General features: G+C 28.5%; 1 protein-coding gene across 1 annotated transcript in view; it reads left to right on the top strand.

Moving 5' to 3' along the window:
• The window catches only part of LOC122270364 (uncharacterized), a 33656-nt gene extending 6826 nt beyond the window's left edge, over positions 1-26830 (top strand). Inside the window, exons 2-8 of the mRNA XM_087166743.1 lie at positions 20652-20703; positions 22089-22184; positions 23187-23294; positions 23833-23940; positions 24431-24538; positions 25938-26030; positions 26654-26830. Of these exons, the coding sequence (XP_087022869.1) occupies positions 20652-20703; positions 22089-22184; positions 23187-23294; positions 23833-23940; positions 24431-24538; positions 25938-26030; positions 26654-26786 (698 nt within the window). The 3' untranslated portion in view covers positions 26787-26830. The remainder of the gene's footprint in view (positions 1-20651; positions 20704-22088; positions 22185-23186; positions 23295-23832; positions 23941-24430; positions 24539-25937; positions 26031-26653) is intronic.
• The last annotated feature ends 873 nt before the right edge of the window (positions 26831-27703 follow it).

Genomic DNA, 27703 nt, shown 5'->3' with positions numbered 1-27703 from the left:
AAGATTTCAAAACAAAGCCGAATGAATGATATCACTATTTTTTCAAGACATGTTTTCGATGAAACTTGAACTGTAGTTAAAAATTAATTACTGACAAGACCCTCTTTTAAGTTGAATGTAAGTGGAATAAAATAGAAAAAAAAGTTTGTTCGTTTTCTTTCCCTTTTATACGAAAAATGTATTTCCTTCAACAAAAACTCCTTTTTATAAGTGAAAAAATCCTATTTACTTCGACATTATCAGTAAGTATTTGTGTTGGTTTTATCAACCTTTTAGATTTGAGGATAATTTTTGTAGCATACACAATAATTTTGACGATTCAGCTATGCAATATAAATTAGTATACATTTATTCCTTATTTCTTAGACAACTTTCTTTTTATGATGTTCACCGAATATCAAAGACGCGGTCCGGATTCGAAATGCTAAGACCTGCCGAGCACATGCATAAGATCTGTGAAACCGAAAACTCCGCTGTCAGTCACTGAGCAGTATCATAGGTACGGGATTCTAGAAACAGCTTTTTTTCCCTTCAGATCTATGTCTAAACTGTGAAAGTGGCCTCACAAATGAGATCCCCTCTGTAGAGGATCACAATCGGGAGGGTATGTCGTTGGATAATTTTCAGGTATGTCTTCTCAACCGTCGCCAATATCCCTTTTTACAGATCTAGCTCGACGCAAATAAAATACCTATCTACCTAACCTAATACACTGGTTATCATAAATTAAGGAAAAATCACAAAAATAGCGATAACTCTTTCAAAAGTAAGCCAAACCGTGCAAAATTTGCATATGTTGTCCACTAAGAGTAGCTGAGTAAAATTGCAATATGCAAATTAGTGGCGCTGCACTCGGCTTACGTCATCTGCCTGGAGCATAAAAGTCCAAGTTTGAGAGAAAGCACACAAATTTTACTGTGATTGCGACATTGAAAATCTGAGATAGCCAATTCGTAATAATGACCTCTAGGCATCATTTGCCTGAAGAACTACGATGGAGAGCCATCGGGAGACTAGAGGCAGGGCAGAGTCAATCAGAAGTGGCCAGATGGCTAAATGTGAGTCCATCTGTGGTTCATAGACTTTGGAGGCAATTTCAAACCACAGATTCGGCATCTAGGAGGTTCAGTCAAGGACGGCCAACTGTTACGACCAGTGCCGATGACCGATATTTGACATTAAGTGTACGCAGGAATAGAACCGCTACTCCGACACATCTTAGATCCTCTCTTGCTGCAGCCACCGGAAGGTTGGTGTCAACGTCAACTGTGCGCAGAAGGCTCCACGAAGGTGGTCTGTATGCGAGACGACCAGCCATTTGCGTGCCGCTCACATCACGCCATAGGAGAGACCGTTTGCAGTGGGCCCGACAACATGTCCACTGGACGTCAGATCAATGGAGGCCTGTTCTCTTTACGGATGAGTCCAGGTTTAGTCTAGAAAGTGACAGTAGACGTTATTTGATATGGAGAGAACCTGGGACCCGTTATCATCCATCAAACATCCGTGAAAGAGATGCATACGGAAGAGGCAGTGTCTGTGTTTGGGGAGGCATATCCTTAGGAGGGCGCACATACCTCCATGTCTTTCCAAGGGGAACCGTGAATGCTCAGGTTTATCGAGACAACATCCTTGATGCTTATGTGCGCCCATATGCCGGGGCAATTGGTGATTGCTTCCTGTTACAGGACGATAATGCAAGACCACACAGAGCTCGCATTGTTGATGATTATCTTCAACAGGAAACAATTACTCGCATGGAGTGGCCAGCTCGATCCCCGGACTTGAATCCTATCGAGCACGTTTGGGATGCTCTAGGGAGGCGTGTATCTGCCATCAATCCGCCCCCTCAGACCCTTGCCACGCTTGCAACTGCTTTACAAGAGCAATGGCTCTCACTTCCTATTGAACTGATAGACCGCATAATTGAAAGCATCACACATCGCTGTTTGTGCTGTATTGCTTCTAGAGGCAATCATATTCCATATTAAAGGTACTTTTTCTATTGCAAACCGATACTTCCAATTTGTTTATTTTATACATGTGCTAATTTCTATACTACTATTAATGTCTGATAATTTCTTTTTATGTTGTTTAATACCTTACTATGTGTTGTATATTGTGGGTAAGTTTCATAAAATTCCATGTGTAATTTCTTGAGTTATCGCGATTTTTGTGAATTTTCCTTAATTTATGATAACCAGTGTATTAAGTTCTTCTATTCCTCCCGCTACTGTCTCGCAGCGGACTGATCGTTAAGACACGGTTCCCAGCAGATCACCGAAGTCAAGCATCACTGGCTGCGGTCAGTGTGCGGTTGGGTGACCGCTTGGATTAGTCTGCGTAGGGACCGAGGGTGTGTAGTATTGGTCCTCGTTAAACTGTTCTACCGTAAAGTGCTCGACTTCGCATGCAGGTCGTCAGGCTACCGAAGCGGGGGTGGTATCCCCTCTGCCAAAAATCAATATTGTGATATCATGTCTTCAGATCATCCTCAGGGATGTTTCCCAGACTGTCGCCAATAGCCCATTGTGAAGCTCTAGTGTGACGCAAATTAACTACAACAACATCCATCACGCTACTAGTCGATTCTGAAAGCCATGAAAAATGACAAACTCTTCTGAAAGGCAATGTTATGCTTAATTTATTAAAGAAGAAGTACCGATCATGTAACAGGGAACCTGACTGGAATCCAAAATCTATTCTTATTTTTGTAGAGATGCTGGAAGGTAGGTACTTAATCTACGCCATACTAGAATTACATAATGGGCTATTAGCGACGGTATGGAAAATATCCCTGAGGATAATCAGAAGACATGACATCACAATTTTGATCCTCTGCAGAAAGGAATAGCTCCTCTACTTTGGTATCCCAGCGACCTGCGCGTGACGCTAAGCACTTTACAGCAGAACACTTTAACGGTGACCGATACCGTGCACCCTGAGTCCCTTCGTAGACTTATCAAAGTAGTCACCCTCCCGCTTACTGACCTCAGTCACTGATGCTTAAATTTGGTGTTCTCCTGGAAACCATATTATCACAATCAGTCCACTGCACTTTTGCAACGACGCATCATTATCCAGAATACAAAATATTTAAATTTTCTTTTTATTAAAATTTGTATTTCATTTTTAAAAAAAAGTACCACCTCAGCGACAATTTTCTAGAGTAATGGAAAAAGTACCATAAACGGTCTTGGGAATTTAGATAGATGTTAATGATGATGATGGTAATAAGGAGTCGGGTAACATGATGGATCTATCTGAAGTACCCTTATGATGTATCTATCTGAACTAATACGGTTCTGCGTAAACTGGAAACAGTGATGATCTTCCCCCAAGAATTTAGGTACGATAATACATCATTGTGTATGAAGTAACCAAACCCAAACGAAAAGCCAGTTTTAAAATTAGAAGATGGAATATATATATACATATATATATATATATATATATATATATATATATATATATATATATATATATATATATATATATATATATATATATATATATATATATATATATATATATATATATATATATATATATATATTGCATGTGTGTGTGAGTGTTTAATAAAACAAATAAACAAATGTACGATCTGTTTAAATCATTGATGTTTATTATTTCCATTAATATTTATCGATACATGGTGAAACAATCACAGAATTATTGAATGGTATAGTTATTATAATTATCCATGTCAGATGATTTTGCATAAACTATTATTGTTTTTAGATTTCCTAATCTCTTAATAGTCTGTAATTTATAATTAAGGAGAATTAGAAAAATTTTGAAAATTATAAAGACATATATTTGCAACACTTGTTTATCTCTTCTAAAGATTCTGAGCAATGTTTTTTTTAAAAAAAAACATTTTTCAAACTGTTGTTTAAAATATTTTTGACTTCAGACATTTGATTTAAAACCATAATAAAACAAATTCCATGTCTAACTCATTCAAGTCCTAATTTAAATAAAATAAACTTTGTTTAAAATGATTTTAAATTATAGATCTGATTAATTGTACTAAAAACATCACTGCTACTGCGTATTGCTGATGCTCGTACTGAAAATTCTAAATTCAAGATTGTAGCATGTAGGTAACCAAATTTAAACAGTCAAACTCTTAAATATAATCAAACGATATTTTTTAGTCACCTTAAAAATTGCACATTAAATGTTTAACTATCACGAATAATAAACTTTAAATAACAGATTCCTGCATATTAAGTCCAAAGTATCAGGATTAATATATAAATGCATAAACTTTTTTAACCTTAATTACATTGTTACGTTAGTACTACAACTTAATGCTTTATTTTCTCGTTCTGTTGTTCCAAACAAGGTTTCAATGCTGCAAACTCATTCCAAACGAGTTGAATAAAGGCTTAATAACTAGCTCTGTAGTAAAAATATAAATATATCACCAAATTTTTAAATTATAAATTAAATAGGGTATAGAAGTATTTAATAGGTTGCAATAATCTGACCAAGAATTCTTTATTTACTTAAATGTAACTAATATAATTTGACGTTCTAAAACAATGGTTCTCAAAAGGTGTTCAGTGGAACCCATAGATTTTCATGGATGGCTTACAGGAACTCCGAGAGTTAATATAATTTTTTAAAATAGTAATAACTATATTTATGTCCAATCAGTAATCCGTAATTTATTCAGTATTTCGGTTGTTCATATGAACTTATTTTTGTAGAATGCCAATAAAATGAATAAAAGAATGCCAATAAACGTGGGAAATAAAAGTAGTAAAGTTCCAATAAAATAAATAATTTTTTAAAAAAACAAAAAATAGTTTTTCTTAATATTAATATATTGAATAAATTATGAAAAGGATGTGCATTAAAAAAATCATAGGTATTTTTCATGTAGCCTCTCTGTTCAAAATAGAATCATTAAATTGAAGAATAAAAAATTGCTTTTCTTTGATGATTTATTATCAATATTTATAACTGTTTTGTTTTGTAATCCATAATTAAATAATTTTAAAAATAAAATATGCATAATAATAAATTATTAATTATGCATTTGCACTAATGATAAATCCATAGTATTTAATCTTTCATTCGTCACATTACATACTTTCAAAATAATTAAAAGCCTCTCTCTCAATTATTGTTTTTACTTTTGGCTAGTATATTCGCAACTACTGATGAACTTTTTTTAAGTTTTTTGTAACGCCGGAGTTCCAGTAAAGAAGCTAGATCATTTAGGGATCCATGAACAAAACAAATAAGGAGCCTCCAGCGTAATGAACTGAAATTAAAATACTATTAATTTTATTTGTGTGAAAAAAATTAATAAATACTAAGTTCAAAACAAAAATAAATATTAAAAAAGATATAAAGTATTTAGGATTGAATATTTGCTTACTTTCAACTGCGCAATGTCCTTAAACATTTTTAAATGCACTTCTTTATCTTTTTCAATATTTCAGGTAGTAAATAAGCCTCTCAGTGGAGTTACATGTATGACTGCCGCTAAATTTTTGCAGTAAATTTCTAACCGTTTACTTTTTTTTCTATATAAAAAAAAGTAAATAAATAAACGATGGAAAGAGATATGGAATGGGGAGAAAAAGTAGCAAAATAAGTTCTCCCAGTTCCCTCATAGAATGAGAAAGTAGTCACCACTCACTTTATAGAACATTTTTTTTCCTTCAAAGTAATTTTTTTTCAGAATTCGCTGGCTGAATTTATCACTGCATCGTTCAACGAATGGAACTGTTGCTGTATTAATTTGCTAAATATTTCGTTGAATTCTTTCAAAAAATATACATAAAAATATTTTCATTTATTAAATGTTTTTGTTTTATTTTTTTATATATTTATTTATTTATTTTTAAATATTTTGAGCTTAATACATACACTACAAACAAAAGTACTCATCTAGAAATCTATCCGTGAAATCCATTTTTACCGGAACATGTTACGAAATAAAAAAATCTGATATACCGTATTTACAGTATTATTTACAGTAAAATCACTGAAATACTTTAATTAAATACTGCTGTAAGAATTCTCTTATAATATTTTACATTAAAAACGGATTTCAAGGTAAAATTGATACTTCATGCAGGCCGACAATTTTTTACAGTGCAGTTGTTTTCTTATGGAAAACTATGGTCATTTCACCTTTATTTTATTAAGTACCTCACCTTTTAAATATAATAAGAGGCTCAGGCTACTCCTTGATGTCGCTTGTCAACATATAAACCACTCTTTTAATATCTTGGCCTTCTCTGCTCGCACTTTTCTCGTCCAATTCACTGCAGTCTTATTCAATACAAATATTCAATACACTTTAATTCATTTATATTTTATTTTAAATATATAAAAGGGTTCCTCAACCCGTTTCTCTCCATATCGCAGAATTACAGTCCTTTTCAAATGACTTCGTCACCTAATCAAGGGAATTCGTAATTTATTTAATTTTTTCATACTTTATTTGTATTAATTCGGAGCTCCTTTCAGGAAACTTATTTCAACCATTTTTTATATTTTATATCCGCCGTTGAACAGCCGACGCAATTTTGGGTTTATGACTACTAATGTTCAACTCCGTAGCCTTGTAATTTTGAATCCAATCCAGAAGACAAGGAAACTCCTGGATCAGTACCCCCAGAGGTATTGATTTGTTATGGAAGCAGGGAGGACTTTCCAACTCGACAGATTTAACGTGCATCAGTCACCATTTACTACACGGGGAGTCTTCGGCCTGCCTGGGATCGAACTCACGAACTCTTGGACATGGGCCAGTGCCCTACCAACTAGGCTATTCAGTCCCATGGTGTATTTATAACGATAAATACCAACATTAATTCACCAGCACCAACAGTGGGATGAATTGCTGATAAAATTGCAAACCAAAAGTACGTTGAAGTGAATTGATTTTCTCTCCTTGCACGACACTTAGCTTGTTCCTTATAATTTAGAGAGTAATATTCTTCTTTTTATTTGAATTTTGTACCGCTATAGTTTACATTTCTTCTCTAGCAAAGGATATGTTTTTTTTACCAAACACAGAAGTTTACTGAAAAAAAAAGAATAAATACCACCAGAACAGAAGAATTTAAGAAGACGAATTTTAAGAAGGAAGAAGAAAAATTCTAAATATCTCTGTATTATCTCCATATAAACATTAATATTGAGTCCTCTAGTTGAAATAAAAATATTATATGGTTGAACGCAGACTGTCTTAAGCTATATCCCAAAAAAGTAATTTATTTGGTCGTGTAAATAATTTTTTTTGAAGGAAGACAAATTGAAGTTGCAAAATTAAATCGAAATTAAATAGAGCAGTTTTTTTTCCACTATCAGACCCAAAAGTACGTGATTGCAAAAAATTAGAATTTTACTGCCGTTAGACTTTTTATCATAATTACAAAAAAGTCTTAGTCTTTTTTATTATAATGATCTGCAACAAGAAACAAAAATAATCATAAATATGGAAATAAACAGATCCAAAATTAATTTCATATTTAAACATAGTGAGATGAAGTTCTAATTTTAGCCATATAAGAATACCGTGTCCAGAAAAAATATATCAAGAAATTTTTGTGCACCCATAAAGTAGAGAGGTTAAAAATGGTTCCGGTATGATGTGGATTTTGATTCACATGATTGGACCTTTGTTGAAGTTAATTTTCGAGGAAATTTTAAGTCAATATTTTCGTTCAAAACGTTCACTAACTCCTTTGTTTTAAAAGAGGACTTCAGACACCTTATTAATGAAATGCAACTTGATATGCATCAAACAATAATAAAAAACTTTATTAAATTAAAAGAAAGAATTGTTGAAGGGGTTAATTTACCTACGTTGTTAAAATTTTTATTCTAAAATTATGGTAAAATTACCGGCAGCAGTATATCTATCAAATTAACCTTAAAGTTAATGGCGAAGAAAGTTTTAAACCTTTACGGTTTTAAAACCTTTTACAACTAATATGGTTAAAATCTCATTTATACAAAACTATACTGCTTTTAAACTTCTTACAACTATCATAGTTTCGAAACTGTAAAAAAGAAATTTAATGGACATTGGATGCAGTTTAGCAGCTTTATGGTGCTGCCATCTATGGGTGAATCGGAGTATCGTATTTTAACAGTCTAGGGTTTCAAATTGGAGAGTGTAGGACACTATAAAATCTTCATGTGCTGAGCTGGGACTCGAACCCCCGTTCTGTACGTCATGAGATTAACAGATTAACCCGATCTGCTATAATATGTACCCAAATGAAGTGAGCTATGTGGTTCTAGTTGGTGTCATAAAATTCTGTTTGTTTAACCGCATTAGGTGAAAGCAGTAAATACAGTTTTCTTTAAAGTTAACAGTTTGAATACCATCTTATTTTAATTTGACTGTTTTGTTTGAATATGGTAAAATAACAATTAAATAAATTGCTATTTAACTATTTTTCAGAAAAATGTCTAACAGTGTAAGCTGTGGTTTCTCTAAAAATATTTATAAAAAATTACTCTCTTTTAACTTTACATTATATATACAAGCGGGATATATTATTTCATCTTGACCAGTTTTCACTTAAATTATAATTTCAGAAATAAAAAAATATCCTTAGACTAAATCTAAGTGTGATATAACCTCTAGAAATACTACTGTAAATCATAAAAATAAACTGCAATTTAAGATAGCATAGTCTGTATTGTGTTCTTGTCAAAATTCATGATAGCATGTCCTGTTTTGATCTAATATATTGTAGTCTGAATTGATGTTCTTATCATGGTTTAATGTATCATAGTTTCTAGTTGTTTATTTTTTGAAGAAATATTTTGAAATATATGCTGATATTCTTCCCAGTTACAATGACTTCTTTTAATATTATACAAACGTATAGCTCAAAATATTATGTATTTTAGAGTAAACTAGCTGATTAAATTTCGAATCAGAAATGTTTAATGCATAATGTTATTAAAGAATAAGTAAATCTTTAAGTATCGATTGATCAAAAATATATAAACATGCTTCGTACAAAACTATTTATTATTATGAAAAATATTAGTTCCATATCCCTTCATGCATTTTTAGGAAATATGTAACCAATATTATGAAAATTAAAATCGACAAATAACAAATGTGCAGTCTCATCTTTAAAAATAAATTCTCTTCGTATTATAGTTTAATGATGTCTTCCCAATTGGATTTGGTAATGATATAAACTAAAAGTATGTACGAAATTATTTCTTTCCTCAAAAGATAAAATCTTATTATATCTCAGATTCAACTACCTGATCGAATTTCTAATCAGAAAGTATTAGAATAAATAATGTAGTTATTAAATTTCTATACAGAAGTATTATAATAATTAATTTTATTTCGAAATATGTAAATCTCTATACGTTTCGACTGATCAGAAATGTATGTATTACACATTTCGTACAAAATTACTTATTATTTTGGAAAACATTATTTTCATATTATTGCATGAAATGTTTTTAAAAAAAATAAATGACCCATATTATGAAAATTAAAAGATCCTTCAACAAACGTGTTTATCTCTCAAAACAAAGTTTTCTATTATCATAATTTAATGATATCTTCACAATTCGATTGGGTAATGACATAAAAATAATAAAAGTATGTTCAACCTTATTTCTTTCCCAAAAAGACAAAATCTGATTACTTTCTTCCTCCGAGATTGAATTTTTCATGATGCGTTTCATTATGTTCGTGAAAAATAATAGCTTCTGAGTTTATTATGGAAACCTAATTTCTAACACTAAGGAATTTTAAGGAAACAACATAACAATTTTCCCAGACCATATAAATACGGAATATCCCCTTAGCCTTTTCTTTTTCATTATTAAAATTGAATTACTTTGTCAAAAGTTTGTGCAAATAATAACAGAATTCGCTCGCAGCTACTGCTACACTAAATGTTTTACATTTAAATTTCGTTCTCTGTTTGATTTCTCATGAGATTTGGTTGCAAGTAGCAACGATGTTTTCTAAATACGTTTTGATATTTATGATTTCCATCTGAAATCTCTGATTCCCTCAACTTATGCTGTCTGCATTTTCTTTAGTTTTCGCAGCTCTTTCTCGTTACATTTTAATGACTTTCTTTTATTCTAAATCATAAAATACACTGCTAGAAAATTCTCGATAAGGATGGTTAAATAGCAATTTCTTTAATTTTTATCTTATTTCATTAATCCAAATTACTCAAATGATGATAAAAACGATAATATTAAAACTGTTAAGTCTGCGAAAAACAGTTCATTAACTGTTTTCCTCCATACGGTTTAACAACCAGATTTCTATCCGCGGCAACTAGGCCTACTTTATAAAGCTATTTTGCTCCGTGCAATTGGGTACTTACTGTAGCTGATTGGGCTAATCGATCAATCTCATGACTAATCCCCGCATTAATACCACAATTTTTCTTCCATTCCTTCAATACGTGAAAAGTTTCTAATATTCTACACTCTTCATTGGGTGACTCTAAACTATTAGAATAGGAAACTATATTATTCACGCATAAAAGAAGCTGAACCCATAGAGCTCCAATGTCCGATTAAGTTTAATTTTTGTGCTTTAGAAATTAGGTTAGATTAAATGGTTGAAAAACCATATAGATTTTTATTCATGGTGTTTTTTAACCGGACCAGTTGTAAATAATTTAAAAACCGTAAATTTAAAGAAACGTTAATAACTATAAAATTTCTAGTTAATCGGGTGAGCAGACTGCTGCCGGTTATTTCACCGTAATTTCAGAATGAATATTCTAACAGTGTAGTATAAAAATATACGTTGATGTTCCAATTAATTTGGTAAAAATGTTACTTTCAAGAAATTTTCTTGAGTTTTGATATTAGAAAAGTTCTCTACTGACAAATTTACTGGTTCTAATAGCAATCTACAGAAAAACTGATTCTAAGGAGCTTAAAAATGCTGATTCATATTCTTATTTATCGAATATTTTTAGGTAGTGACTACAAATTCACTAGTTATCAAAATGACAAAGGTAACACTGGGAAGCACGTTTTTCTGTGCATTGACATTTTTTAACCTTTTTTAACGTGATATTTTTAGTCTATATTTTGACAAAATGTACAAGATTAAAAGGGTTATATATACAACAAGGGCTCACATAAATGTTTTGACAAATTTCTACAGAAGTAAGGACACATTATTTGGATTAAAATTGCAAAGGAACCCATGCCAGAAAAACTGAACATGAGCCGATAGGGGCAAGTCCCTGTTATGAGCTGTATCATCATGTGCTTCTGCACAAATCATAGTAAAGAAACACCCCAGAAAACAGTTTCGAGCAAGGATTCCTATAAAATTTTAGTCCTGATGATGTGCCCTAGCTCTCCTAGAAGTTTGTCGCAACATGTACATGTCACCTGTTATATATAAAGTTTTAAAACTTAATAACAAATCAAACAAATTGAAAAAAAAAAGAATAGAAATGTCCTTTTATAACGAATCTGCAGCTTTAAGAGCAAAACTAACTTCAGATTTAAAATTGCCACATCCAAAATAGGCAAGATTGATTATTTGTATAAATGCTGCAAAAAGTTCGTTCCTCTGTGTTATTTAGCAACGAAAAATAAAATAAATTTGCCTATTCCTACGAAATTCTCATTTTAGCTTACTAAATTACACAGTAAATATTTCGATTAAAAGCTGTAAATCAAATCATGCACCGCATAAAATAGATGAAGTCAAGTTTTGTAGACTTTTAAAGAATGTTAATTCCACAGATTAAACATTGTAAAATATATTCATATATAAGTATTTTAACTGTACATTTAATTGACTGTTATGCGTATCTCAATAGGTAAATTTATTTTAACAATAGGCTATTACCATTTTCAAAAGATTAAAATTATATTTCACTAAACCTAGAGAAAGCTTTTATTCACGAATAGTACTTATCAGGAATTTTTTTAATGATTTCTTATAATAATAAACATAGAGATAAACAGTATCAAGAATAATACCTATTGCAATTAAATATCTGCAAGCATATTTACAAACATGAAAATGTCTATCGAATTAGAATGATATCAGGGTGAACCTAAAATGTAGATTTAAACTTACATGCACTCTACAAGTAAGAAATACAAACTTTCCCTTTCAATTTATCAGAAATAATATTGAGTTAATATATTTTCTTAGCGCTAAACAAACATCATAGTGTTATTTCTAGTCAGAATGATTTCGCACGCTTACCTTAGTATAGATTGATTTTTATTTTTTCGTGGTAATATTGTTTTAAGTTGCCAATCCTTTTATTTAAGCTAAATATATCTTTTAGTTATAAGATCAACTTGATAGTCTATATAAATTGAATTGTCGGTACCAAAAATGTGTCTAAAATTCCTTTTTCTTAAATAAATACCAGTGTACTTTCAAATGAAGTTATATATAATATAATATTATAATACAGTTTTATAATATAATATAATATTATAAAATAATATTATAATGTAATATTATAATATAATATTGCAATATAATGTTATAATATAATATTATTATAATAAATATTTTTTTTCCAATGCCCACCCGATTGACACTCATCATTCAGGTATTAGTAGGGCAGGTTTATTGGCCACTTTTTCAGGGGCACCATAACGTTGCTCCTACAGTAAGGGCAGATATTAACAAGAATATATAATAAGTATATATTAGATGATACATGTTATATAATACATGTTATGTAATATAATGTTAAATAATCAATACAATAAAATATTTTTTTCAGTAAACTGAAAAAAATAATCTTGATAGTGTTTTTTAATGACATTTTGCATTATGTCTTTAAGCGTCTTTAGAACTAGTAGCTCAAGCAAACAAAGAAAAAGTAGAGTTTTTTTAATTTCACTATTTATTTATTTGTTTCTTTTTTCGTCGTTTTTATTCATATTGCCACGTAGAATATTATAATAAGAATAATAGTAATAAGAATTCGTATCCCTGGGATTTGAACCCGGATCACCTCAATGGGAGGCGAGTGCTCTATCCCCTAAGCCAATTTACATCATTTTATTTTTATTTTATAACCGTTGTTGAACAGTCACCCCAATTATGGGTTTACGACTACTAATGTTCAGCTCCGTAGCCTTGTAATTTTGAACCTAACCAGACTACAAGGAGGACAGAGGTATGATTTGTTACGGGAACATGGGGGACTTTACGACCCGGCAAACGCACATTAGTCACCATTTACATCTTCGGCCGGCGGAGATCGAACCCACGACCTTTTGGACATGGGCCCAGTGCCCTACCAACCAGAGAATCCCGGCCCAAAATTTACATCATTAAGAAATTTTGCAAACAGAAAAAGAGCACACAAACACATCGTCTAAAAAGTCATCTCTAATACATTTAAAATTACGTTTTGGGTCAAGAGAATCATCGGTATATTAATGCATTTCAGCTAAATTATTTAGAAACAGTTATTTGTATTTTAATGACTTAAGAGAAATATTAATTAAATTACGTCAATAGAAAACAATGTGGCTGAAATTAGAGTTAAGAGTATTAGAGCAAAGTATTCGTGAACAAAAAGAACGTACAAGTTGTTTGTTAATTCCAAATATATCTAACTAGTAAAGTAATTGTATTAAAACTATTTCTGTTTACTGTGACAATTTTTCATCTTGCATTATGCTTCAGTTTTCAGACTTCTTATTTTTTTTCTTTCTATTTTATAAAATTCAACTGTCTAGACGTTTCATAAATTATATAAGATATCGAATATTTTTCGTAAGTTATTCTCTGAAATATTAAATTCATTGCAATTTTATAGTTACTTACAATTTCTCAGCATACTTTCATCGGGCATTCTTAAGCAATTAAGAAAGAACTAAAAATAAAAGTAATCATTGTAGATGTCTTTATCGTTCAAAAATTATAATGACACAATTTACAAAGGAAAAATAATAAAAAACAACTATTCAAATATTCATAAAATGGTTAAAATATATTACTTTAATTTATATTCATTACTTCTAATTGTAATACATTTAAAGCGTATATGCTTTTCAAAAAGCTTAAACTTCGCAAAAAAATAACAGGAAAATATAATATTTTCATTAGTAGACTGTGCCAAAAATAAAATGAACAACCTGAGTAAATTTTGATCTAATCATCGGATCTTCACGTTTTAGGACTCATTCTTAATGAACTGAGGGGTTGATCTAAAATATGCTAATTAATTAGGGCAGACGATATTTTAAGTTACGAAATCAGACACAAAAACGTACCTTCTCTGAAAAAAACATACTTTTCTTTCGATGAATTCATATTTCTGACTCCAGAAATATAGCGGGTAGAAATATAGCGAGTCCAGAAATATAGCAATCTTTCTTTTTCTTTCCTCCAAGCCTTGAGCGTACCTAGGCTATACAAAACCCTTAGGACTTGGCCACTAGTCCAGCTCCCCCCAGTAAGGGGACGGGTCCAGTCAGCGGTACTTATTTTAAAATTTTGATATGTACATGACAATATTTGCAGTACATAAATAGTTACAGTGTATAAATACAGTGATATAGAATTTGTTACAAAGTAATCTCATTGAGACTAATGCTAGGTTGTATAATAAACACATCAGAGAAAGAAAATAACATAATGATGTTCATTATTTTACAAAGAAATCTTTAAGAATAGTTGATTACAATGAAAAATTGACTACTTAACATGATATTAAAATTTTTTTCTGAACTGAAAGTGTGGAAATTAAGAAGTAAAAAGACAAAGAGAAAAAAAAATTGTACAATATAAATTTGTGAAATAAGAAGCATTAAAATTCTAATAAATAGTCATTATCTGCTAAAAAGTTCATTACTGTTATTAATCTTTCGGTTAAAGTTTTATTTATAATGAAATTTTTCTGCCAAATTTCTAAATTTGTTGGGCTAGGCTGACAAGTATGCCAGGAAACAGTGTAGGAACAGCTAGTGAGATAATGATCAGGTGAACCTTGTTGTCCGCTGGTGCAAAGATCAGTATCTGTTTTATGTAGGTAATGAAAGAAGGTTGCAAATGGTCCGTGATCCGTCAAAAACCAGATAACTTGTTTTGGAGGAATTGTTTTGAAGAAAGTAATAATTTTGAATTAGCGTCTTCCTTTGTCCGAATTATTCCATTGAAATAAAAGAAAATCTTTAATTTTTCGTTCAAGATATGAAACTGGAAGTGGATATAAGTAATTTCTTGGTTGTCTCGTACATTGTTTAGCTTAGTAATCTGCTCTTTCATTACCAACTCTATTGCTATGTGCTTTAATACAGGAAATTTGTATTGATGTGTGTTGAAGTTCTTGTTGAATTTCGAATGAAATTCTATTATTTATGCTAAAATCAAGTATTGATGATATTGATGCTTCTGAGTCTGACCAGATGATGTAACTATTATTATGGTAAGTGCTCTCAGTGTTCTTAATATATTTAATGCATTCAAGGATTGCCAACTGTTCGGCTTGAAAAATTGAATTTTCCCTTTCTAATGTGTAACTTTGTGAATGTGTTATATTGAGGAAAGCGAAAGCTGTGCCTGTATTTGTCTTCGAGCTATCTGTAAAATAGTTTGTTTTCGTGTTAAAATCAAAATTATTCTGCTCTTCTAAAGATATTTTGTTAATAATGTGAAACGAAGGATATCGATGTGGTATTTTTAGCTTTTTCTCATAGTCAAGAGTATTATACGTTATATTACTAAATTTGGCATCTTTTTTTAGTTGAGTTACGGTTGTTGAACATGATATTGACATAATCTGTTCTGCGAGAGGAGGAATATTTGTTAGTACTTGTAGTGCTGCCGTTGGGGTAGAATAATATGCTCTACTCATGCTTAAAAGAAATTTTCTTTGAATAGATTGTAGAGTGCGATAAATGCGTGGAGAGATATTCGTTGCCCATGGGCGGCAACCATGAACTAATGGGGGAATTATTACTGTATTGTATATTAATTTTCTTGCTTTTCGGTTGATACTCCATAACTTTAGGGCAATTTTTTTGAAGTGAATTTAATAATGTATCAGATTTTTGTTTTAATAGATTAATGTCAGAACCCCAGTTTTTTTTTATCAATGACCACTCCTAGATATTTAAAATGATTAAAATGTTTAATTTTAATATTATTGATATTAAATATTGCACTGCGCTCTGTGTTATAAAAGTGGATTCATACTGTTTTTTTCTAGAGAGAGATTTAGAGCCTTTTGAATAAGCCATGTATGAATTTTATTAAGGGATATATTTGTAATCTCTTCCAAATTTCTCCTTTAGTTGGGAAAAGTCAGTATAATCAGATCGTCTGCAAAAGCTTGAATCATATTATTTTCTAAATGTATGTTAAGCAAACTATTGATAGTAAGATTCCATGTTGTAAAACCAATGCATGACCCCTGGGGACAACCTTTTGAAATGTTTTTAGTTAAGTAACCTTGATCTGTTGAAAGAATTGCTTGTCCGTTTGTGTTTATACTTTCTATGAAAGGGCAAGATTAGAGGGAATATGATGTTTTGACAGCTCATAATTAATTATACTATATTGAGTGTTGTCAAAAGCACTTTTAATATCTAAAGACATAGCTGCAAAGTGTTTCTAATTATTTTTTAGGTTTGTTAAATTATCTTTAAAATTATCCAAAGTTAAATTGACTGACTTGCCGAATCTGAAACCGTATTGAAGATCTGAAAGGGCGTTAATATATTTTCTAAATGAAAATTTAGTCTTTTTATGATAAGTTTTTCCAAAAATTTACCCAAGCAAGGTGGAAGGGTGATTAGGCGATAGGATGTTAAATGTTTTGGATCTTTGCCCTTTTATAAAAAAAGTAAAACCTAACCTATCTTAAAGTGATCTGGAAAATAATTTAAAGTAAGACATTTGTTGAAAAATTTAGGAATTAAAGTACTGAAAAATGAGAATAAGATTTTAACTACAATGCAATCCATCCCATCGATGCCAGGTGCTTTTCTGATGTTAAGAGTTTTAATTAGGCGTTGTAACTCATTGCATGTAAATGGGGGATCCGGTGTGTTATTTCTGTAAATTAGCCGACGTGAAGGAATATTTATCGTCGGGATAAAGATTTTTACGAATGCTGTTTGCTTCGAATTATTGCTGTATATATTTGTGAATATTGTTAGATATGAATTTATTCTGAACGTAGATTTATAATGAGTACCGTAAATATTCTTTGTGTTTTCGCAAAGGATCTGCCAACTTTTATATTCAGCTTGTATAATATGTTTTTTATACTGTGCTCTTTTTTTCCTATAAATCATTTTATATTTATTAATAACCTCTATATAATTTGATCTTTGAAAGCGTCTTTTAATTGCTCGAAGTTCCTTTTTATAAATTGTTAACTGTGTTGTCCACCAAGTAGGATTTGTTGAACGATGGAAAAGTTTAGTTTTGCAAGTTTTTTGATAACTTATAAAAATTTTATTAATTAAGTTATTCGTAAAATTGCTTTGGTCTGAATGATTTTGTATTTATTCAAATCATCTATTAGGTCTAGGTTAAAAGTTGAAAAAACTTTTTTGAACCTATTAAGATTTCCATACTTCATTTTGAATCGTGTGAATGAATATTAAAACTGATAGAGGATATCAATTGAATTTTCTTTAAAATAAAGATTACAATAAAAAGTCTAATTTGTATTTTTTTAAATAACAGTACAATAAGTATAATTATTGAAGTTTTGAACAATTTAAGAACTTCCTAAGTGTCCTAATTTTGCTGAATGTAAAGTTGGGAAAAATCATTAGTTTTTAATTTTTTTATAGGAATATCTTTCGAACAATCAAAATTTAACTTAAAATATTTGTTCTATTTTTTAGAAAAATTTTTGAGAAAAATGTGCTCAATTATGCAAATTTTTACGTCGAAAGCGAATAAAAAGAATTTCAAGAAATAAGGATTTGACATATAATATTCAAATTAAAATAGTAAAATCTACCGGAAAATTTAAAATTCAATGTTTTTCTTAGTTAAAAGAAATTACACACTATTAAGCGAAATCGCAAGAAAAAACTTCCACTTAATATTTTTAAATACTATTTTCATATTGTTAATAAATATAAAATTATCTTGATAAATTTACCAAGATTTAACATTAAAACAATAACGAAAGAGTATAAATCATTAAAAGTTTTATCTTCTACATGAATCCAAGAATTTTCCGCTATGACTCTGGCGGCTTGATTAAAATAATTTTTGCCAATAAGGAATAGTTAAATTAATTTAAAGTTAAAACTGCAAAAATGCTTGTGGGATTTTAGCAAAATCACCTTTGGATCCAGAAATCTAAATTTTGTTACGTAAAATTTCAAAAATGAATGAGTCAAATTTTCAAAAATCAGAGAAATTAAATATTAAATACAATTTGTAATAGTATTTTTCACAAAAGGAAAATTTCTAACATCTGTTTGCATTTATAACGTTTAAAATTTTAATATTTTCCTCAAAAAATTAGATTTTGCTGCCAAAAAAATATCAATTTTTAAATTTTTACATTTGAACTAACTAATAAGGCAATGCCAAAAAAACACATAGATTGAACACATAGATTGACACATAGAAAAACATTTGATTGTATTTGAAGTTACTTCTGTATTTTTTTTAATTATTTAGGTAACTAAACTAAATATAACTATTTTTTAAGTGTTTCGTGGTACGAGATGCTCTCTAAATGCAAAAGAAAATTAAGCTATCGATAAAAATGTGTGATGTACAGAGTTAGTGCCAATAGCCTTATTCCTTCCATATATTAGTATCTTTTGCTCAACAGTAAATTGCAAAAAGTTATATTAAAAAAATTGTATGTGCCTAGCTTCTGAATATTTTACCTATTTCTTTTGCTATAAATTCTTACATAAGTTCTTACAAAATGTGTAAGTATTTTTTTTTTATAAATTTCAGTTCACTAAGAAATCAATATTGAAAAGATTAATGTAATAGTTTGGTTTCTTGCTTCCTTCAACAATGTAACTTTTTTGTGTTTCATTTAAATAATCAAATACAAAGAAAAGATTTTTAGAGTATATTTATAACAATATATAGATTGAAATAATTGGAAAGTGTATAAAAAGTTTGATTGTTAAGCATTGTTACCCAAAAAAAGTTAATTGTTGAAAACAGAAATAAATTCTATTAAAAACAATTTGTTGGTCATTCTTTTTTGAGCTATACTCAGTGTATGTTGTCAAATTTGACGGCGATTTTGAAAAGCTTTAAAAAAGTGCTATTATGAGTGAATTATTTCACCAAACCTTTACGCCTATCTGGCGAATGCATAGGAAGCAATTTTGCTTGTATAAACAAGCGATAATTAATTACTGGTTAGACCAGATGATGAAGTATCCTCGACCTATGCGTAAGCCTATACTTTTTATATTTATTCCAATATTAGCAGTCATGCAATTTATAGAACTTTTGGTTTACAAAACTAAGTGAAGAGATTTATACTTTTTCAAGGAAAAAGAAATTTCAAATGTTAATAGCAAGACCATAATAAAATTTATCAATTACGAAATGTTATAGTAATATTAGAAAGCTATATATATTAGAAAGAATTCGTTTCTTCAATTACCATTATGTGAGCTGATACGAGATTATATTTTCCCCTTATTTTGTTTTCTAGCTTTTTAATTTTTAATTTTTTAAGTACTTCTATAGACAATTTTATTTATTAATAATTTCTCTTTTTCTCTTTAAAAATATTTTTCCCTGTTTTCTTTGTATATTTATTGTTTTTATTAGAATTCTTTATAAATAGTTATTAATTTTATTAGAATTTTGTAATAAAAGGCGATTTTGAAATTTAAAAAAAAATTTGAAATTTCCATCTTTAAGATATAATTGTTTTTAAGTGGTCCGATATACAACTAAATAATTTGTTAAAAATCAGATTTCCTATTAATTTGTTTTGCGCTTGTGACAGCCCAATTGAACGATAACAATTTTTCATAACGTAGCCATATTTCTGCTAAAAAGACCTTGCTAAAGTCCTTTTTGGCTTCTGTCAAAATAAGTGAGAGATATCAAAGGAGAAATGGAAAGAACTAGAAGAATCAGTAGAATAAAGTATTTTTCAGAAAAATTTCATTTAATAGATTTTAAATTTTTTACATAATCTTGTCTACTACTTTTTATGCCAAACGGCAATTAATGTTATGATTACTTAAAAAAACTGTGCTGCTGCTATTGTTATGATTTATCATTTTGTAGTATTTAAAGTATTATAGTATTAAAAGTAAAGTATAAAGTATTATAGTTTTTTACAGTATTATAGGCATCTAAACAAGATAAAAATAAGTCCCATTTTTCAACATAGACAATAGGTAAAAAAATATTTGTTTCATTTAAACTTGTTTGCATTACAAAACATGCAATAATAAATAAATAATCATTAAATTTGAAATAAAATTACGACAAACATGCACGTTGAAGTTATTTTTATAATTTTCATATTTGTAATAAAAAACAGTTGCAATTTTTAAAGTGTTGTAAAATTAAAATAATACAAGTCCTTGAAACATGTTTTCAAAATAACTAACAAATTCTTTTAAAATTTAAATTATATTTTATCTTTCTAAAATGTTAAAAGTTGAATTTTTTCTAACTGTGAAATTATATTTAGCTCATGAAGATGATTATGATGATGTCGAAAGTGAGGATGAAGCAATCAATGAGTAAGTATATATTTTTCAAGTCGCTAAATAGGATATAATCATAAATACGCCGAATTCCCTAAAAAAGAGCACAAATTAAGATTATAAATATATAGGCACGAAATAGAAAAAAGACCAAAACAACCGGCACTGAGAAAAAATTATCGCCAAAACTACCAGAATATGGAGAGATTTATCATATCCGTGGATCTATGGGAACACAAAAAATCGTGGTAGTTTAAAATAAAGCACTTTGATAGATATTTGCAAAATTAGCAATAATATGTGTTAGAATTTGATAGATGAGAACACATATTAGACCATGATTCAAAAATAATTGATCCGGTAAAATTAACTTCTTAATGTTTCATTTTTTACCAAATGTGTGAGAATAAGAATTATATTTTCAAAAACTATATTTTCCGCTCATTCATTACCGTATGAAGAGAAAATGTACCAAATGAAAGCCTTCAATACCGTATATATTTTTATTTTTATTACCATTTTTGATTTTTATTATGCTGCTCTTTTTTTTATCCGAATTGTCATTACCACACAGTATGGTAAATTTACAAGAATATTTTTCTCTGTCTGTGTTAGCAAACTTTTGGGTTGTACATATGTTTCTATTCATATACATTTTGTTTTGGCATAATAGGGAGAGTTATTGTAATACAATCTATATTTTCAACAAAATATAACTAAGCAAAACAAGTAAAACATTAAAGGAAGATTTTATGATAAAACTGCTTTTAAATCAGAAATAATTTTATGAAAGAATTTAATTCACAATTATTCATTTTAAATATGCCGAGTATTTGGGAGTTCAATGTAGGTTATTAAAATTCTTGTAAAAGAAATTAAATAAGGAAGTTTAAATGTTCACAAACTAATATTTATACTATTTGAGCTGCAAAAAATTACTACCGAAGAAGGTGAAGTGAAATAATGATGGAAGAAAAAAAAGGATTTAAAATAAGTTAACTAGAAAACACCCAAGATTATTCATGCAATCAAACTGATATCAATGGTTTCAATCTAAATTTACACATAGACAATGATCCGTTAGATTTTGATAACTATTTTTCTTCTTGTTTAAATAGTAATTTGTAACTATGCTTTCTAAGAGTCGATTAGAAAATTTTCACATTTGTAAAACATTACAATATTTTTTTTAAAAAAATGCAAAATCATCTCGCGTAACTTAATAAAACATATCAACAATATCAATTTAATTAAAATGTGAAGAATTTAAAGGAACACTGAAAAAACCTTATTTTTAATTATGATTTTTTTAATTGATTGCCAACTATTTTCTTTAAATAAAAAAAACCAGGCGTACTTTAAGTTATTTGAAATTATACATACATAGAAATTTATTAAGGTTCACTTTATGCTTATTTTAGGATTGTGGATATTGATTTTGGAGGTTCTGAGGAACCGGAAATTGTTGAAAACATATCGGCCCAACCATTAGGTGAAGAGGTTGTAAAAAGCATCAGGTATGCTAATTTTTATTTAAATTGAATGTTCTTCAAATTTTTAGTTAGTATTTTTTGTATATTTATTGCTTTCTGCTATTTTAAATGTTTACAATTGCGCATAAAACAATTGAAAATGATAGTTACAAACACCAAGTTGCAATTTTGCAAAAACTCACTCTTAAGATTATTGAACTGTTAATGATTATAAAGATTACATCCAAATTATGGTCTTATAAGTATTCATCGACGTAATTTTTACTTTTATGATGGAAATTTTTATTTTGATATTATTTTATGATATTTTTTAAGTATGCAGATTGTGATTTCACAAATAGACAGCTCTGCAAATTTAATTTTTGGTACACCTTTTTACTAATTAAAGATACATAAGAGGCTCCGTTATTAGCAGGACATATAGTATTGCAGGAGATTAACACATATATATTTTTGAATGTTTATACATTTATAAAAAGAACTAATTAAATCCTTGAACTAACTTCAAGGCCTCTTTCATTAAATCACAAAGTTCAGATATAAATAAATATAAAATACGTCTGAAAAAATAAATTTATTCGCCTTTTAACATTAAAATGTTAAACAGAACAAAAGACAAATAAATAAAAAAAATAAATAGATAAAATTGACAACTTTTTTGCATATTAAACTTTATTTTTTAAGAAATATAACCGATAAATTTTGATAATTTTGTTATTAAGCAGAATTTTGCAAATATTAGTAAAATTTTTATCTTAGTTATTTGACTCAATTAAAGCATTACATGCATAATATTATACCTTTTAATGCATAATAATTTTTTACATGCATAATATTATACCTATTTTGCATTATATTATACCTTAAGTATTTTTCAACAGAAGTTTTTGAATAATTCGATTGCAAACACTTAGACCTTTTGCATGAAAAAATTCACCAGTTTTTATAAGTATTATACATTAAAAAGTATACATCTATGTATTATGAGTCATGCCGAAAAAGTAACATGACGTATTATTATTTTAGTGTCGAAATTGATGTGAAGTATGATGATTTTGGATGTTATGTAGAGGCCGATTGTAAGGATGATTTTGTTGCTCAGACTCAAACGAGTGAGAATGATGAAAAGAGAAGGTACATTTAGTTGTATTAAAATTGAGTTTTATTAGCATTTCATAATTTTTTATGAATAATACTTGTCCATGTTACATAACATATTATGTTACATGCAAATTACTTAAAGCTCTTTCCTAGTTTTCACTTTTTTATTTTAACTAGTTGATTACTAGTTGTTCAAATCATCCTTTTGGTGATACACTTACAGGAATTTATTCTTGAAAGGTTACTCTTTATTCAATATTATATATATATATATATATATATATATATATAAATATAAAACACCTATCATTGGACACAATTCTACACATGATTATAAAGTTTTTTCCCCAGTTTTTGAATAAAGCAGTGCTTCAAGCATAAAATTCTGCAGTGTATTACAAAAAAGATGCTTTCTTCAACATTGTATGTTTAAATAAATGTTAATAAACTTTTATACATTTTTAATAAAAATGCAAAGTATTGTTTTTTGAGAAAGTAAGAAATTTTAAAATAGATATATATTATTATAAGTCGTGCCAAAATAGTAAATAATGACCTATTATAATTTTAGTGTTGTCCTAGTTGGCAAAAATGATGAATACGGATTTAATTTTGAGTCTGATGTTGACGAAAATGATGTTGGTTTAAATCCAGCTTATGAGAATGATGGAAATATTGGGTACGCGATTATATATTTAAATTAAGTATACTTAGAATTTTTAAATTTTTGTCATAATATTACTTGTCTGTTAGAATTACATAAATCTCCTTAAAAATAATTCATTTTTCAAAATAAATGCTTAACATTTTGACTGTTTTAAATATATCATAATAATCGTAACAGCATATATTTTTAAACATTAAAACTTTCTCAAATGTTTTAAATAACTCTACTTTTAATAAATCTTAAAATAACAACGATTATAGTCAATGATTCTTTATAAGATAACACTAAATTTATTTCGTAAATTAAAAAGATAAAATTTTTATAGTACTTACAAATTTATATACCTATGGAAAAAATAACATTGAAGAGGTTAGAATGCTAAGTACTGTTGAAATTCATATAAAATACATATCCCTATTCTTTATCTAGTTAAATATTGAAATTATATTCATTATATTATAAATCATGCTGATACGTGAAAAATGACTTTTTATAATTTTAGTGGTGACCAATTTGTGAAAAGTGACGAATGCGGATTCTATGTTGAATCTGAATGTATTGGGCATTTTGTGGCTCAAAATCTGACTCTGGAGACTTGTGAAAATATTAGGTATGCTAATTTGTATTCAGATTGATTTTTTTTGTATTTAAGCAAAAATGTTTTGTGACCTATGTTTGGGGCAACAGAAGGATACATCTAAATTTATTTTTATTCATTTTTTTTTTAAACTTAAAATACTTTACAAGATTTAAATCTGAAAAAATATACGATAATTTTCAGAAAGACAAATGATTTAGAAAAAAAACTATTTAATAAATTATCACGCGAGTTTCAATCTACAGTATTTGAATAATTATAAATCTAATTGGCTATGATATCATTGAATACTATACTTTCTATTTTATAGGAAAGTTACTGTGTTACTGTGTAGCCCTTCTGGAACATAAAAATTTTTTTTCATTCATATAAGTTATGATTTTTTATTTACATAGTTTTGAATTCTGTTTAACAATAAAAATATTCGAGAATAATATATTTCTTGAGTAATGGCCTTAAATTTATTTTATTTCGATAGATTCTTAACAAAAACCCGGTAACTCTGTTAATTTCAGTTTCTTAAGTCTAAGTAATATGTTAAGTTTTGTAGTTTTCAAGAGTATCTTCAATACCAATATTTTCAATTCGCACTTAGCAGAAACTAAAATAAAAATTATATTGTATCTGAATTTCGTTCTGTTGCCTTTCCTTTTCATAAACTGTACTTTTCCTTTTCATAAACTGTTTTGTACTTTTCATCCCACTCTGTTTTTTTTTCACATCGATAAATAGAAAAAGAAGCTATGATAAGAGCCAAAAGAAAATTTATGCAAAAAAATTTGATGAATAAGGAATGGTCTTTTGAAGGTTTTCAAAGACTACACTATTACCAATTAACTCACATGGTGTTCTGTAATGATGGCCCTTAGTATACAATTTTTAAATCCATATTCATAGAGTAGATTGAAAGAGTATACTCAATAGGGATTATGAATTTTAGCAAAGAAGAAATACAAAAGGCTGTTGAAATCCAACCAATTTTCTAATGAGGAAATTGTAACAGAAAACATCAAAACATTTTAGATTCCGGGAAGAAAACTAACACTAACACTATTCTTAGTATTAAAAAATTGGGCATTGATAGAGTATTTACATATTTTTATTTCAGAATTTCAGGTTGAAGTATTTAATAGATTCAATTTTAAAGATTTACTAAAGCAAAACTTATATATACTTGTATTAATTATTCATACACATATTGAAACTTTACCAACAGGTATATTAAAACCAAAATATTATTCCATGAAAAAAAAATTTTTTTTTGAATTTCTGAATATGTTTAAAGTTAACTCTTTGTGTAACATTATAACTAAGCACATTATTATTTGAAAATAATGAAAATTTATTATATTTCTAAAATTTATGCATTGAAAATTATATTAAAATCTATTATGTTTGTTTATAATTATAGAGTGACATATGATGTTGGAGGTTCTGGGGAACCTAGAATTGTTCAAAATGTTTCTAATGAGGAACATAGTAATGAGGATTTTCAAAGCAAAAGGTATGGTAATCTGTATTTAATTGGAGTTATCTTAGTAATTCTAACTTTTTATTTTCTGCAAGAAAATGCTAAAGCAATATAAAACAATGAACATTTAAGTTCCATAAATTGATAGCAAATATTTGGAACCAACAGTAAGTTTCTTTTTATTTTTTTAAAAAGTTTAAATTTATTTAAATTAAATTTAACATTTATTATGAATTTTGAAACACTCTCTTACTTAATTAAAGTTTAAAATTAGAATGGGTTTACACGACCTAATAAAAAATCTATTTTTAAAATAAATTGGCAAAGCTATTCCCTGTTTGAGTTTAGAACATTCATATATTTTATTTCCTTTTAATAAAATTCATTTATGAAGAATCTTACTTTAATAGTAGTATACTCAACCATTACATAAAAATAGCAATAAAGCTAATATTTTTAAATTCACTAGTATTTTTTTATATTATAATTATAAAGGCTTATTTTAATAGAAAGAAACTTTTCGTTGTTCACCTTTGGACACAAAATTTGTTTATTTCAAAAATAACATTATTTGTGTTCTCATATGATTTAGTTGTTTAACAAAATGACTTGGTACAAATATTACTTCAATTCTAAGAAATTATTTATTTTTATAGAGAGGATATTGAAGAGTGTGAGACCAATTTGGATGGTGAAAGAGGAGACTGCATTGCAGATAACAAAAGAAAAAAGAAAGGGTTTTGGTCATCTTTAAAAAACCTATTTTGTTCTTGCTGCAGTAAGAAATAGGTTTGAATGAGTTGAAGCATTATGTAAAAAAAAAAAAAAAAAAAAAAAAACTGAAAGGATGGCAAGGACATTTAAATGACAAAGAAAAAAAAAGTAATGCAGAAAAAGGCAGTTCTGAACTTAAAAAACAATTATGTCAATGAAAGCAATTTCATAATTTGATAGATATGATTTTGCTGAAAGGATGCTAAAGAACAGCTTGAATGAAGAAGGAAAGAACTGTTTTACAGAGAGAGAAGAAAAGAAAAGACTATTTTGTACTTAAAAACAAAGATAAGCTATTTTTTCATGTCACAGAGAGCAATACTTAAATAAATATTTTTGCAAAAAAAAAACAAAAGAAAAAAAAAATTCATTTGAGAACTTAAATTTTTAGAAAACTGGTATTGCGATAAAAAAAAAAAAATAGTTTCATTCTGTAAACGAAAATAAAAAAAAAAAAAAAATTCTTGTGTTACAGAAATTATTCAAAATTTAACAATAAAAAACAATAGCAAAATAATTTAACAATAAACAAAAAAAAAAAAAAAAAAACATGGGGTACGATTATAGATCCACCTCCTCGTGGTGTACCCCGGAAACGTTTCGACGGCTAAGAGATCTATAACTGCAATTCATCAGTGCTCCTCCCATTCTGAGACTTTTAATCACCTTATTTTGTATTGAAATTTAACTGACTTCGTCTGGCTTAAAAGGCTTGATTTACTACAATCTTTAAGGAAACATCAGATTTACATTTTCCCATGACAGGATGCAAATTCACAGGTTAAAACTCGTCCCATTCTTTGGTTAGCAACTATATTTATTGACAAAGTTTGGACAAATCACCTGTGAATTTTAACAAACGCAAAAAAATAATCTCTTATCTCAATCTTACACCTTTAAACAAATGGACAATATTGATGATAAATGTAAAA

This window comes from Parasteatoda tepidariorum, chromosome 6 (assembly GCF_982258835.1).
Source record: "Parasteatoda tepidariorum strain Cologne lab strain chromosome 6, Ptep-v5.0, whole genome shotgun sequence".
NCBI classification, from domain to species: Eukaryota; Metazoa; Arthropoda; class Arachnida; order Araneae; family Theridiidae; genus Parasteatoda; species Parasteatoda tepidariorum.
Note: the sequence above shows the minus strand (reverse complement) of the source record. Positions and strands in the feature narration are given on the sequence as shown.